This window comes from Macrotis lagotis, chromosome X (genome assembly GCF_037893015.1).
Source record: "Macrotis lagotis isolate mMagLag1 chromosome X, bilby.v1.9.chrom.fasta, whole genome shotgun sequence".
Lineage (NCBI taxonomy): Eukaryota > Metazoa > Chordata > Mammalia > Peramelemorphia > Peramelidae > Macrotis > Macrotis lagotis.
Genome location: NC_133666.1, coordinates 459,820,543 through 459,834,052, shown reverse-complemented (window position 1 = coordinate 459,834,052; position 13,510 = coordinate 459,820,543). Strand labels below are relative to the sequence as shown.

The 13,510-nt window shown below is 34.8% G+C and overlaps 1 protein-coding gene across 2 annotated transcripts in view; it reads left to right on the top strand.

The window, feature by feature from the left end:
• Positions 1-13,510, top strand: part of MYOM1 (myomesin 1) — a 171,374-nt gene that overhangs the window by 92,963 nt on the left and 64,901 nt on the right. The window contains exons 15-19 of one of the 2 annotated variants that reach the window (XM_074202601.1): positions 1,526-1,709; positions 2,211-2,385; positions 4,378-4,499; positions 6,171-6,578; positions 9,170-9,366. In XM_074202601.1, the coding sequence (XP_074058702.1) occupies positions 1,526-1,709; positions 2,211-2,385; positions 4,378-4,499; positions 6,171-6,578; positions 9,170-9,366 (1,086 nt within the window). The remainder of the gene's footprint in view (positions 1-1,525; positions 1,710-2,210; positions 2,386-4,377; positions 4,500-6,170; positions 6,579-9,169; positions 9,367-13,510) is intronic. The other variant, XM_074202602.1, reaches the window with a different exon arrangement.

Here is a 13,510-nt window from a genome sequence, read left to right as displayed (position 1 = left end):
TCACTAGAGTATGAGCTCTGGTAAGTTCTACCAAACTAGAAAGGTTTCAGGTAGGGCCCAAACAAGCACGGCATGGCCAGGGCTTTCTTTACTTTAAAGAGCACCAAAAAAAAAAAAAAAAAAAAATACCCAGTGTTTTCTTTTCATGGACTTGAGCTTAGACTCTGGAGAGATGGGTAAACCCCTAATGTATCCCTAACTAGACTGTCCTCTGTGCTATTTCTGTCTCTCCAACTGAATCTGGCCCTGTTGTTGTTCAGTTGTATACATTTGTTTGTGACCCTTTGGACCATATCACACCAATACTGTCCATGAGATTTTCTTGGCAAAGATACTGGAGTGAATTGCCATTTCCTTTTTCAGTGGATTAAGGTAAACAGAGGTGACTTGCTCGGGGTTACTTACAGTGACATGGTGTCTGGCCTCAGGTCTTCCCAACTTCAAGCCTGGGCTGTTATCTGTTAAACCTCGCTGCTTCTAAATCTGACCCAGTTATTCATAGTAATAGCTAACATTTTATAATACTTACTATGTGCCAGACACTATGCTTTACAATTAGCTCAATCCTGGGAAGGAGGTGTTATCATTATTCCATTTAACAATTGAGGAAACTGAGGCAAATATGGGTAAGTGACTTGCCCAGGGTAATAGAACTAGAAAGTATCTAAGGTCAGATTCGACTTCAGGTTCTTCCTGACTCCAGTTCCAATGCTCTATCCAATGAGCTATCCAGCTGTCTCTAGGTATGAGAATTCTTCTTTACTGTTGCTATAATCCCAGCAATGGATTTCATAATTGTTATCCAAGGACTGGCATAACTAGGTGTGGAGGAATACATTCATTCCAACAAAATTGAGGCACTAAATTTTTTCCAGCCATAGTAACTTACAAAATCATTCACTAAAAGACAAAAGTATCTTATGCCCCATGCCAATGGAAGGAGCACCAGTAATGTGACATTATGAAGAAATAAAGTGACTTCTAGAACTCCTGAGGCACAATAGTGATCTTTTCCATCAAGAATTCCAATCAGCCTGTATTTTTAAGTACCCACTGACAGACACTATGCTACTGGAACAAGGTCAAGAACTGCTGCCTTCAGGACCCTATTTGCCTCTATCTCTCTCTCTCTCTCTCTCTCTCTCTCTCTCTCTCTCTCTCTCTCTCTCTCTCTCTCTCTCTCTCTGTCTCCCTCCCTCCCTCTCTCTTTGTGATCACTGATTACAAATTTAGAGGTAACAGCTTAAGAGCTCATCCAATCCAACCCCTTCATTTTATATGTATGCAGATAGCAGGCCTAAAGAAGGTAGAAATGCTTTAAGGGTAACAGTTATTATTTGAAACAAGATTCTGACTCAGGACTTCCTGACTCCAAGTCTAGTATTCTATCACTCTTTCCTTAGCCCTGTTCCAATTTTATATGAACAAGTGCACATAGTAAAGCTGTGTGGTATAGTCAACCTGGACCTCAAAGCTTAGTTGAGATCTTCCCTTTTCTGAAAGTTTTTTATTCCTCTGAATGCAGTGTGTGGCAGATACAGAGAACTGGCAAAGAGTGAACACAGAGATTCCTGTAAAGTCTCCTCGTTTTGCCCTTTTTGATTTGGCTGAAGGGAAATCCTATCGTTTCCGAGTTCGATGCTCTAATTCAGCAGGAGTTGGTGAGCCTTCAGAGGCAACTGATGTTACTGTGGTTGGGGACAAACTTGGTAAGTAAATAGCCAAGCATGCATTTTATGACAATTTTGAAATAGCATTGAATTTATTTTTTATGTTTTTAAAATAGATTTTTATTTATTTTATTAAATACTTCCAAATTATGTATAAATATTTTAACATTAATTCTTTAAATTTTTGAGTTCAGATCATTGATTTCAAGAACCATTTGAGGGACAGCTAGGTGGCAAAATGGATAGAGCCCTGGCCCTGGAGTCAGGAGAACCTGTGTTCCAAATTTGACCTTGAACACTTGAAACTTACTAGCTGTATGACTTAGGCAAGTCATTTAACCCCATTAACTTTAACTCACAAAAACAAAAACAAAAAAAGATGTTTCTAATTTACCAATGGTAGTAATATTGACATATTTCTCATGAAATGGTATCCAAAATAATGCTTATAGCTAATCCAGAAAAGGATTTCATTGTTTTGGTTTCTGAATGCAGGCTTACTTTCAAACAATCAATAATCTATTTTTTTCTTTTTCTCAGATATTCCCAAAGCCCCTGGCCAAATCATTCCAAGCAGGAACACAGATACTTCAGTGGTTGTTAGTTGGGAGGAATCAAAAGATGCTAAAGAGTTAGTTGGGTACTACATTGAGTCAAGTATCGTTGGATCTAATCAGTGGGAACCATGCAACAATAATCCTGTGAAAGGCTCACGGTAAGGAGAGTTAGAGTGTGGGATGCTAGTGGGTGCTGGTGACCAGGAAGTAGAGTTCCGCAACCAAGCAAGAATGGGGGGAAAGAAATAAAGCAGTTGAATTTGTTAGGCATTTACAAGAATCTAAAAGCAAATAGAAAATATATTAAAAAATCATTTACAAATATACTATAATATATATATATATATAAAGAGAGAGAGTATATAATGATATAAAAATGGTTTTTTCACCCTCAAAGTAAAGTGCCAGACAAATGAATCAAAATTATCTGATTCTTCTTCTTCTTCTTCTTCTTCTTCTTCTTCTTCTTCTTCTTCTTCTTCTTCTTCTCTCTCTCTCTCTCTCTTTTCTCTCTTTTCTAATCTGCATTTTAAATTCTATTTCTTTTTACAATAACTAATATATGTCTCTGGAACATAAAGACTTAGTCTCAAATAACACAAATTATGGAGGATTATATATAATCTACAATTTGAATAGAAGAGTAAGATAATAATATTTTTAAGATTCTAAAGATAAATATAATTAAAACCAGTAAGTTTTTTGTTAGACTCTGTGCTATGTAGGTATTTTTTATTGTGACTTTTAGAGACAATTGGTATAGTGGAAAAAGAACAGGAATTCATAATCAGAAGAGAGTTTGTTTAAATTCTGACTCTGACATTTTCTAGCTGTGTGACCCAGAGCAAGTCATTTAACCCATGTGCAGTGAGGATGATAACACCTGAAGTACCTACTCACAGTACTATTTTGAGAATTATATGAGGAAAAAAAATGTTTATAATAGATTACGATCAGCTCTTACTATTGCATACATTTTTACCAATGAACAAAGCTTTCAGCTTCCTAGAGAAAACTGTCATAATTGAAGGTTCAGAAATAAATTGAGGTAGTCTTGAGAAACATTTTGCTTTCTCAGAGGGCCTTCTGTCTTGATTCAGCTTTGAGTAATAAGGATGCCAAAAGGGATATGTTAGTTCTTTTTCAGATCACTAAGTGCAAGAGAATAGAAATAAATTGGGTTAGAAGACAGTATGTTTACTAACACTTATGCAGTGAATTGACTTTAGCCTGGATCAAAGCCTCTATTTCCTCATCTATTTTTAGTTTCTCTTCCCAAATCTTGCTGTATCTATATTGAAACAACCACCCCAGGCAATGCCTTTTTAGGTTCATTCTATTCCTGGTATAGTTGATACATTGGTCTCTCAAGGGAAAGGTTATGAGTTCTTATAATAAATATTTTCAACCTTAATATTCTTAATAGTAATGATCATTAGCAGATATCTGTTATTTCCTCTGGTGTAACAACTCTTACCTATGAGCTAGAATGTTATAGTGATTCATAGGCTAACTATTTCTAGCTTAATGGAGTGGGAATGTGATAAATGTGAAGCTGCCCAAATACTTTACTCATTACAGACTCCTTTATCTAAATGTCACAGAAAGCGATATCAGTGGGAAGCACATTATAATTCTGAAATGCAACTTTTTGTCATCTTATTTTCAGTTCTTGATGGAGCTTCCCTGTTTTTGGATGAGTCAGGATAATAATAATAATAATAATAATAATAATAATAATAATAATAATAATAATATTTATATAATACATATTAAGATCCTTACAACAACCCTGGATTTGTTGTTGTCACTATTTTACAAATGGGAATAGTGAAGCAAACAGAAATTTAGTGATTTGCCCAGGGTCACATAACTATTTTAGTGTCTGAAGGCAGATTTTGAACTTAGGTCTTGTTGACTCTGGGCCCAATATACTCACTGTGCCACCTAGTGTCTCCATTTTTTTTCCTATTTCAAACCCAGATGTAACCTGGTTTGGGTTTAGATTTTTTTAAAAATAACACTTTCCCCAAGATCAGAAGCATTAACTTGGATTAGAAACCCATCCAGTCTAGTTATTTCTCCATTGTTTTCTTAGGAGAAAAAAGAAAAAAAATCTCTTCTTTTTGCTTCTTTTTTTTTTTTTTTAGATTTACTTGCCATGGACTTGTTAATGGTCAGAGTTATATTTTCCGAGTCAGAGCTGTGAATGCAGCTGGACTAAGTGAATATTCACAGGATTCAGAAGCAATTGAAGTGAAAGCTGCTATTGGTAGGTCCTTCAATCGATTTTCAAGTCAGTAGGAAAAATGAATTTCAGTCTTTCTAATGAATAAAGTAAGGATTTTTTTTTTCCAGAAATGATGTTTTAAACTTCTTATACAGCCTAATGGTACTATCCTCAGAGGATCCTTTGTTCTAGGTGACATCTTAACACTTCATAGCTGTCATTATGCAAACATTCCATCACTTATCCAGTTTCTGTGTACCTGTAGCCTTTTCATCTTGACAAGTCCAAGCTAGATGTTTTTCATGAATCCTTGCCTGAAACTCCATTCTAACTTCATGTTCAGCCTGGGAACTGTGGAGGGCCGGTCAGACTCCATGACATGGTATATCATCCATAATACTCATCATCCTGCTGCCTAAAAATGATCACTTCATCATCACAAGATCCTGGTCTGTTTCCATCCCTGATCCTACTACTATCATCATACATCATGTTCCATGCTATTGATCGTACATACTGTTATCTCCACTAACTCCTCTAACTCCATGCATGTCATATAAAACTGCGATCATTCCCGTTTCATCTCCACCTGTATTTCTAGTCTAGAGCAGCTAAGATACTTGTTTACTGACCCTCAGAGTATGCTTTCTTCACTCTAATCCTATCTAAATATATGAGATGTACCTCCAGTCTTATATATATTTACAAAGGTGAAAGGAATATAAAATGGACATTATGGTGCTATACCAAAACATTTATGCATATTAGCTATTAATATATTGGTATGATAACAATAATAATAATTGAATTTATATAGCATTTGAAGGTTTGTTAAACACTTTACATGTTTGTTAAACACTTTATATAAGGTCACACAGCAATTGTCTCAGGCAGAATTCAAACATAGGTCTTTTTGGCTCTAACTCCTGTGTTTTATCCATTATACCTCCTAGTTAAGCATTAAATATTTGAAATATTATTCAATTATCATGCACAGCATGGTATAGTATTTAAAGATCTGGCCTCTGATGTTCTGACATATTTACTGTGTTACCTTAGGCAATTCATTGAATAGCTCCAGTGCTATAGATAAGTCCTTAAGACTTGAAGTTGCACAGAGAAATGCACCATATTGTTAGAGTTTTGAAATCGGAGGTTTGGTCCCTGTCCCATATTTAATATCTGTTACCTTCAGATTGCATTCTTCAGAACCCATTAAGGTTGGGAGGTACATCTAAATGCCCTTCTTTGTTGATAGATGGCAATACTCTAACATCCATAGAACAGTGCTGTTTGTGTTCTGTCTATTTTGCTCTTGATGTTCATTTCTTCATCCTGTTGAATAATGGAGAAAATTAAATGTTTTCTTGTGTTTAATATATAAGACATGTTTTGTATATCTAAAAAGCACTTTGGTTTTTGGTTTTTGGTTTTTGGAAAATCAAAATTGTTCATGTTGTGTCTGTGATTCTCTCTGTATCTCTTCATTTGCTTTGTTAATAGAAATGTTAGAATATTCTTGGTGTAAAGTGTGTGAGACATATGGCATTCATATCTCTTGCCAACCCGAATTCTGATTTCTGTAACAGTGAGATTACTCCTGTTCTGTCTCTGGCTGTTGTTGATGTTTTTCTTTTTTGGTCTGTTAAATAATGGCAGGTCCGTAACCTTTTCTGGTTCAAAATGTTTTTTGTTGTTTTCTGGCACTTGTAGGGGGAGGAGTGTCTCAAGGTGTGTGGCCTGAACTGAATGATAAAGCTGGTGGACTAACTGACTACAAGGGAGGCATGCATGAAGCCTCCCGGCCAACCTTTAAGAAAGCTGCTTTGCTTGATAGTGGTGATAAATTTAACCAATGTACACCACCCAGTAGCTCTGATAGACTGGACAAAACAGAAGTCAGTAAAGTAAGTGAAAAAGTTAAGGATAAGCAGGAACCTGCTCCAGCATCGAAGAAAGCAGCTGCTAAGGAGAAACCAGAAGTAAAAGAAGTAAGTGAAACAGTTCAGAAGGATCATTCACCATCAACAGAACCTCAGAAAGTAGATGATCAGGGGCAAAGTAAATCTGACCCTTTAGCCCCTGCAACTTTGGAAAAAGGGAAAAAGAAGAAGGCCGTAGGTGAGATTTGTAAAGTCAAGTCATTCCACCAGTCTCCATCCATCAATGGTCTCCATCAGTGTATTCATCTCACTGTTCAAGTCATAACCACTTGTCACTTTCATCAATGTTTTCTTCTCTTAGGTTGATGGTTATTCATCTTTTGGTGTCCATTTAGAGCACATTTATGCATGAGCTATTAAAGTCATTTCATATGTTTTCTATACTCGTAAATTATGCATTATATTTAATAGCATTTCTATTGAAGTCAGTATAAATTCATTGTCCAATATTTGGTGGTTTTGAAACATCTTTGGCAATTTTATTTGTATTAGAAGTTCACTCAATAAGCACTTATTAATTAACTACTATCTACCAATCACTGCTTTAGGCACCAGAGTACAAAGAGACAAAATCAAAATAGTTCCTCCCCTCAAGAATCTTACATATTAAGAGAGCATAATGGAAATGACTTCATTGTCATTCATGGCCTACATGGGGTTCTTAAATCATATTCCCATTAATTAGATAAGAGAAAGTTGTCACAAAGGAATAATTACATGAGATTATATTTTATTGTTATTCTAGGTTTTATCTGCTGATGATTGGTGCTCAGATTTTCACCTTACACTTCAGGTTAAAAATCAGGCATATTGTTATATCATATCAAAGATACAATATGACATTTTCCAGTATTAAACTTAGAAGAATAAACTGAAAATCTGGCGAGATATCAAGAAAGAATGGTTATAAGACTATTTTCCCATTTAAATTAACTTAATTTTCCCATTATATGATAGTCTACTTTTCAATAACTGAAATTCCAGTGCAATAATAATTGACTATTTTCTTAATGATTCATTTATAGTATTTGAGAATAGTTGGAAATTTCAATAGTGTATGATGTTTAGCTAGGCAAAAGTTACCCTAGATTAAAGAAAACTTAGTCCAAGTGGTCCAACTTCTATACTTTCTCTCCATAATACTTTGGTGAATTTCTGTCTCATCTTGTGCAGTTCTTGTTCATATCTTTCCATAGGTCCTCCATAGAGGACTTTGACTATTTGGGGAGGCACCAATGTTTTATTCAGATTTAGTTCAGTAGGGTGTCATCTTGTAGATTACTATATAGAGATTACATGTTAAGAGAACCAATAGTTAGATGAATCTTTATAAATGGCAGATGAACTTTGTGGTGCCAACAGCCTTCTGTCTCTTTTTCTGCTACTCTACCATTGCAAAAACAGAAGGGGTCATGTCATGAAGTAATGAGGATCATTCAGTTCTTTTATCACTTTCATGGGTTATAGTAGACAGAAAAAAATTCAATATCACTTCCGTACTAGTGATGTTCCTCTGTCTACTTAGATGAGATGATTTTTGGACTATAGACACACTCTAGATGCCAATTGTAGACTGAAAACTTTTCCCATCTGGTAGAATCTGAAAGAACTTGGTCCTTGTTACTACAGCCTTCTAGAATTCAGAATAAGGCTTTTGGGGAGGATGCTTTCTATAATCCTTTTAAATATGAAGAAAATTAGCCTTCATATCTAGATGATTTTTCATCAAGTACCATCATCTAAAATTACATTTTCAATGACTGACTGATAAGTTAATGAGAAAGGGCACTCTAAATCAAGGAAGACTTAAAATACTCTCTGAATTTTATTCGAGTTTGACATTAAACATGTTCATCAGCTGAATGTATCATGGGAACCATTTGAAAACTGATTCTCTCTCTCTTACAGACTATAATCACTAGTATTGGTTTGCAAAAGCACTTTATAATTATTAACTCATTTTGATCCTCACAACAACCCCGGGAAGTAGGTGCTATCATTATTATCTCCATTTTACAATTGAGGAGACTGAGGTTAAGTGACTTGCCTAAAGTCTCACAGTAAGTAAACAAGTACAGAATTGAACTCAGATCTTCTGTGTACAAGTCCAGCCTTCTCTCCACTGTACCACCTAGCTACTGTTATAAGAAACATTACATATAGGGAGACATTATAGTGATTATACTTGTTAAAAATGTTGCTTCCCATGAAGAGGGGAAAACATTATTGATGAGTGTTTAACTAAGCTCCAGTATCAGTTGTCCTCTACTTGCAGACAGATCTCCATGTCTGTGATATCTACCTTTCATAAAGGTAAGTGCAATGGAATGGTGAAGTAGAATATATTTGGAAATACATCAACACAAAACTAAGCAACTAAAGGTAAAAGGTGCTGTTTATCTCCTATTCATATTTAATTGCTAACAAAGATGAAAACAGACAAAAAATGATGAGCCGGGAGTTAGAAATTGAGTATATTTTCAGAATGCTTTGTCATTTTGCCCCTAGTGTTTCAGTCATGTTTTCACTATCCAGGGAAGGGAACAAATAGTGATTATCTTTTTTTGAGAACTAATTATAACATGTATTTTTCTATTGTGTCAGTTTGATTTCTGGAAACTAAACTAAACAAAATGATTTTTTTACATTTCATATTTTACATTTCAAATTACCAGTTGGATTGTCTTTATGAAGAGTACCAATTAATAAAATATCTATAGACTAATAAACTGATTTCTGTCTACTTATATGGCAATCATCTTGCAACAGCTACTCCATCTCCACCCTATGATATCACTTGTCTTGAGAGTTTCCATGACTCAATGGTTCTTGGATGGAAGCAACCAGATAAGACTGGAGGAGCTGAAATTACTGGTTATTACGTGAACTATCGTGAGGTTATTGGTGGAGTACCTGGAAAATGGAAGGAGGCCAACATTAAAGCCATCAGTGAGCAGGCATACAAAGTAAGAAATACAATCTGAAGTTAGTCATAAAAGTTACCCAATATTTTAATGATCCAATGCACTTCCTAACCTTGGATTAAAAAAATATTTTATTTTTTATGTACATATACAGATAGTCTTCAACATTGATTTTTTTTAATATTGATTTTTTTGTAAGATTTTGAGTTCCACAATTTTCTGCCTCACTCCTTTCCCTCCCCTTCCCCATGAGAGTGAGTAATCTGATTTAGGTTATATATATATATATAAATCATGTTCAAAATTTCCATATAAGTGCTATTGTGAAAGAAGAATCAGAACTAAAGGGGGAAAAACATGAGAAAAAGAAAAAGAACAAGAACATAAAATAAGTTTTAAAAGTAAAAAGAGTTTGCTTTTTAGTCTGCATTCAGAGTTCATAGTTTTTTCTCTCTGGCTGTGAATGGCATTTTACGTTGTCTTTGCTCATTGAACTGCTGAGAAGAACTAAGTCAGTCATAGCTGATCATCACATTATGCTGCTGTTAATGTGTAGAATGTTCTACTGGTTCTTCTCACTTCACTCGGTATTAGTTCATATAAATCTTTCCACCAACTTTGTATTGTAGTTTGACTGGACAGAAAAGTGTGGAATGTACCAAATTTACGAGATGTGGTTTGGGAATTCAGGGATTACTTTTGTTTTCTGACTTTATACATAAAAGGCTAAATTAGACCATCCATTGTGAATTGTATGTATAAGGTACAAATTAATATCTGCTTCCTGTTTCTCAAAATTTTGATGGAAATTCCTACTCACATAGAATTCTAATCTTTCCCAGTTTCCTAAGGGTGCTACCTTTAAATTTTCTTGGGTAGGGAGGAGAAAGAAGCTTTTCTCTTCCTCTCCCATTGAGATTCTCTTCTATGGGCAAAAACTAGGGAGCATTCAACAGAAAAACTAGTATGGTGAAAGTTCTAGAATCTATGTAATATAAAGATTAGTTGAAAAAACTGAGGAAATTCAGCCCTTTAGAAATTAGGTGTTATGATAGCTGCTTATTGTAAAACAAATTTAAGACCCCAAAGTTAAAACTTCTCAACAATTAGTGCTATTCAAAAATAGAATGAGTTGCTTTAGGAAGTAGCCATGTCCTTCTCACTGTATGATTTCATACTTAGTCTGAATGACCTGTATTTTGTATTAGATATATAGATTTTGTGCTATGGATTAGGCTTCTTAATTGCTGAGATCCCTTCTAACCCTGAAATGCTGTGATTCTGTGAAAGACTAAGATGTATGTCCCTGACATGAAAGGAATCTTAACCTTAATTTTATTTATTTTTTAAAGTTTCATTGATATATGAATGTTTTATGCCAGTCATTTCCTAATCTCTTCTCCCTTTCCTATTCAATCCTCCCACTAAGAAACAAAAGCAAGTAAATTTAACCATCCAATCTTAGCTGAATGTGACTGTGGCCTTCTCCAGAGGGCAAGATTGATGATTAGGGAAACTGGAACCATTTAGCTGTCTCTTCTTTTTTTTCAGGTTTTCATTTTCAGTAGTGGCTCTCTTTTTAAAAATCTTTATTTATTTATTTATTTGTTTATTTATTTATGAATTTTACAAATTTCCCTTAATCTTGCTTCCCTCCTCCCCACCCCCCACAGAAGGTAGTCTGTTAGTCTTTACCTTGTTTCCATACTATACATTGATCTAAATTGAATGTGTTGAGAGATAAATCATATCTTTAAGGAAAAAAATAAAATATGAGATAGCAAAATTATATAATAAGATAACAGTTTTTAAATTAAAAGTATTAGTATCTTGTCTTTGTTCAAACTCCATAATTCTTTCTCTGGATACAGATGGTATTCTCCATCGCAAATACCCCCAAATTGTCCCTGATTGTCGCACTGATGGATTGAGCAAATCCATTAAGATTGATCATCACCCCCATGTTGCTGTTATAGTGTACAATGTTCTTCTGGTTCTGCTCATCTTGCTCAGCATCTTCATGCATATCCCTCCAGGCTTCTCTTAATTCCCATTCCTTCTGGTTTCTAATAGAACAATACTGTTCTATAACATACATATACCCAAATTTGTTCAGCCATTCCCCAAGTGATGGATATTCACTCAGTTTCCAGTTCTTTACCACTACAAACAGAGCCACTATGGATGTTTTTGTACAAGTGATGTTTTTACCCCTTTTCATGATCCCTTCAGGGTATAGACCCAGTAGTGGTATTTTACTGTATTTTCCTCTTAAGTCATGAGCTCTTGGTGAATTGTGTGTCCAGAGAAATGAATAGATGGAATAATGTCATACCAGGTCATTTTATCTCTGTAGGATGAGGGGAATGATTCTCCATTCTTTCCTTTACTTCAGAGGGAATATCATTGCTTTTTTTTTGAAAGAGGATACTTCTTTCTTATATTTTGAATATAATTTGGCAATTGGTTCTAATATTACATTCTCACAGCCTGAGTAAATATCCTTTGTGGTTTCCCTTCTCCCCTCCACCATATTTGTTTTGAGGCCTACAGAATAGACTGTAATCTACCAAAATTGTTTACTAACATCTTTTCATACCAGAGTAGAACAGAACACAGGATTTCATCAGTTCTATGCCTTCATATTTTCCCATCTATATTTAAAGCCCAACCATTCATAACTGGTCAGCATAATGTTTCTTATCTTCTGCATTATTCAAATGAAGTCAGCAATTGGAAACAATGTACAGACTGGCAAATTGCCTTCTGTGGGTGGGGGGTGGGGGGAGGAAAGTAAGATTAGGGGAAAAACTGTAAAACTCAAAATAAATAAAATCTTAAAAAAAAAAAAGAAAAAATGAAGTCAGCATTTAGAGTCAGAGAGCTTAAGTTTGATTACTGACTGACACTTCCTACCTCTCTGGACCTTAGTTCCTCATCTGTAAAATAAGGGGATTGAATTTGTTGTCTTCTAAAGCCTCTTCAGCTCTAAATCTATGATCTTCTGATCTAATAAACTGGGAATATTTGCTGATTTTAGCTGTCTGGGAAGATCATGGGGTGGGAGTTGTAATATTATAGAATATTAGCATTCAAGAGTACCTTGAAGATGACTGAGTCCAGTCCCTCCATTTTACAGATGAGAAATTTGAGATCCTCTTTATTTAATTTACGTGATATCCCTATTCCCCACTTATTAGTAACAGATAAGACTTACTGCCTGTATAAGATAAACTTCCTGCTTTCCAGAGCATTTGAATCTGATGAGGATTGAAATAGATATACATTAGTTGTTTCCAGGTATGCCAAAAGCAGGTAGATCTTTTTTTAATTTAAGTATTTCTTTCAATAGCATCAAACATATTTAACTGTGTACCATTTATTAAGCATTGTTTTATGTTCAAGGTGCTTAATGTTAAGTAATTTTTCTTTTTTTTCATGTTTTATTTATTTAAAACAATGGGGTTAAGAGTGACTTGCCCAAGATCATACAACTAGGCAATTATTAAGTCTCTGAGGTTGGATTTGACCTCAGTCAAATCCAAAGGGCCTTCTCAAACATTATCTTATGTTTTCAACAACCCCAGAGACCATGGCCTGCACCTAGGTAGCTCTTTGGTTAGAATGATGACTTGAAACCAATTCAAACCTATCCTCAGACACTTTACCTGTGTGACCCTGGGCAAATTATTTATCCTCTGTCTGCCACAATTTCTTCAATTGTAAAGTGGGAATTGTAATAGCAGCCACTTTATAGAGTTATTATGAGTATTAAATGAGATATTTGTAAAACCCTTAGCACAGTGCTTAGCACTGGTAGGTGCTATATAAATATTAGCTCCTGTTAGTCTTAAGTAAGAATCGAGTAATAAGAAGCAGCTTGATAGATAGCATCATCAGCATCAACATCAAATTTCATATTTATATAACCCTTAAAAATTGACAAAGCACTTGACCTGTATCACCTCATTTGATCCTCACCTTGGCAGGGAGGTATTCTTATTACTCCTATTTTACAGTTGATGCAACTGAGGCTCGGAGAAATTAAGTGATCTGACTAGAATTGCATAGTTTTTTTTATCCCAATAAACAAACAAAAGGAAGGCTTTTTGACAAGCATTTTGATTTCATTTCTCCAATTATACATATAGTTTTCAACATTCATCTTTTTGTAAGCTTTTGTATT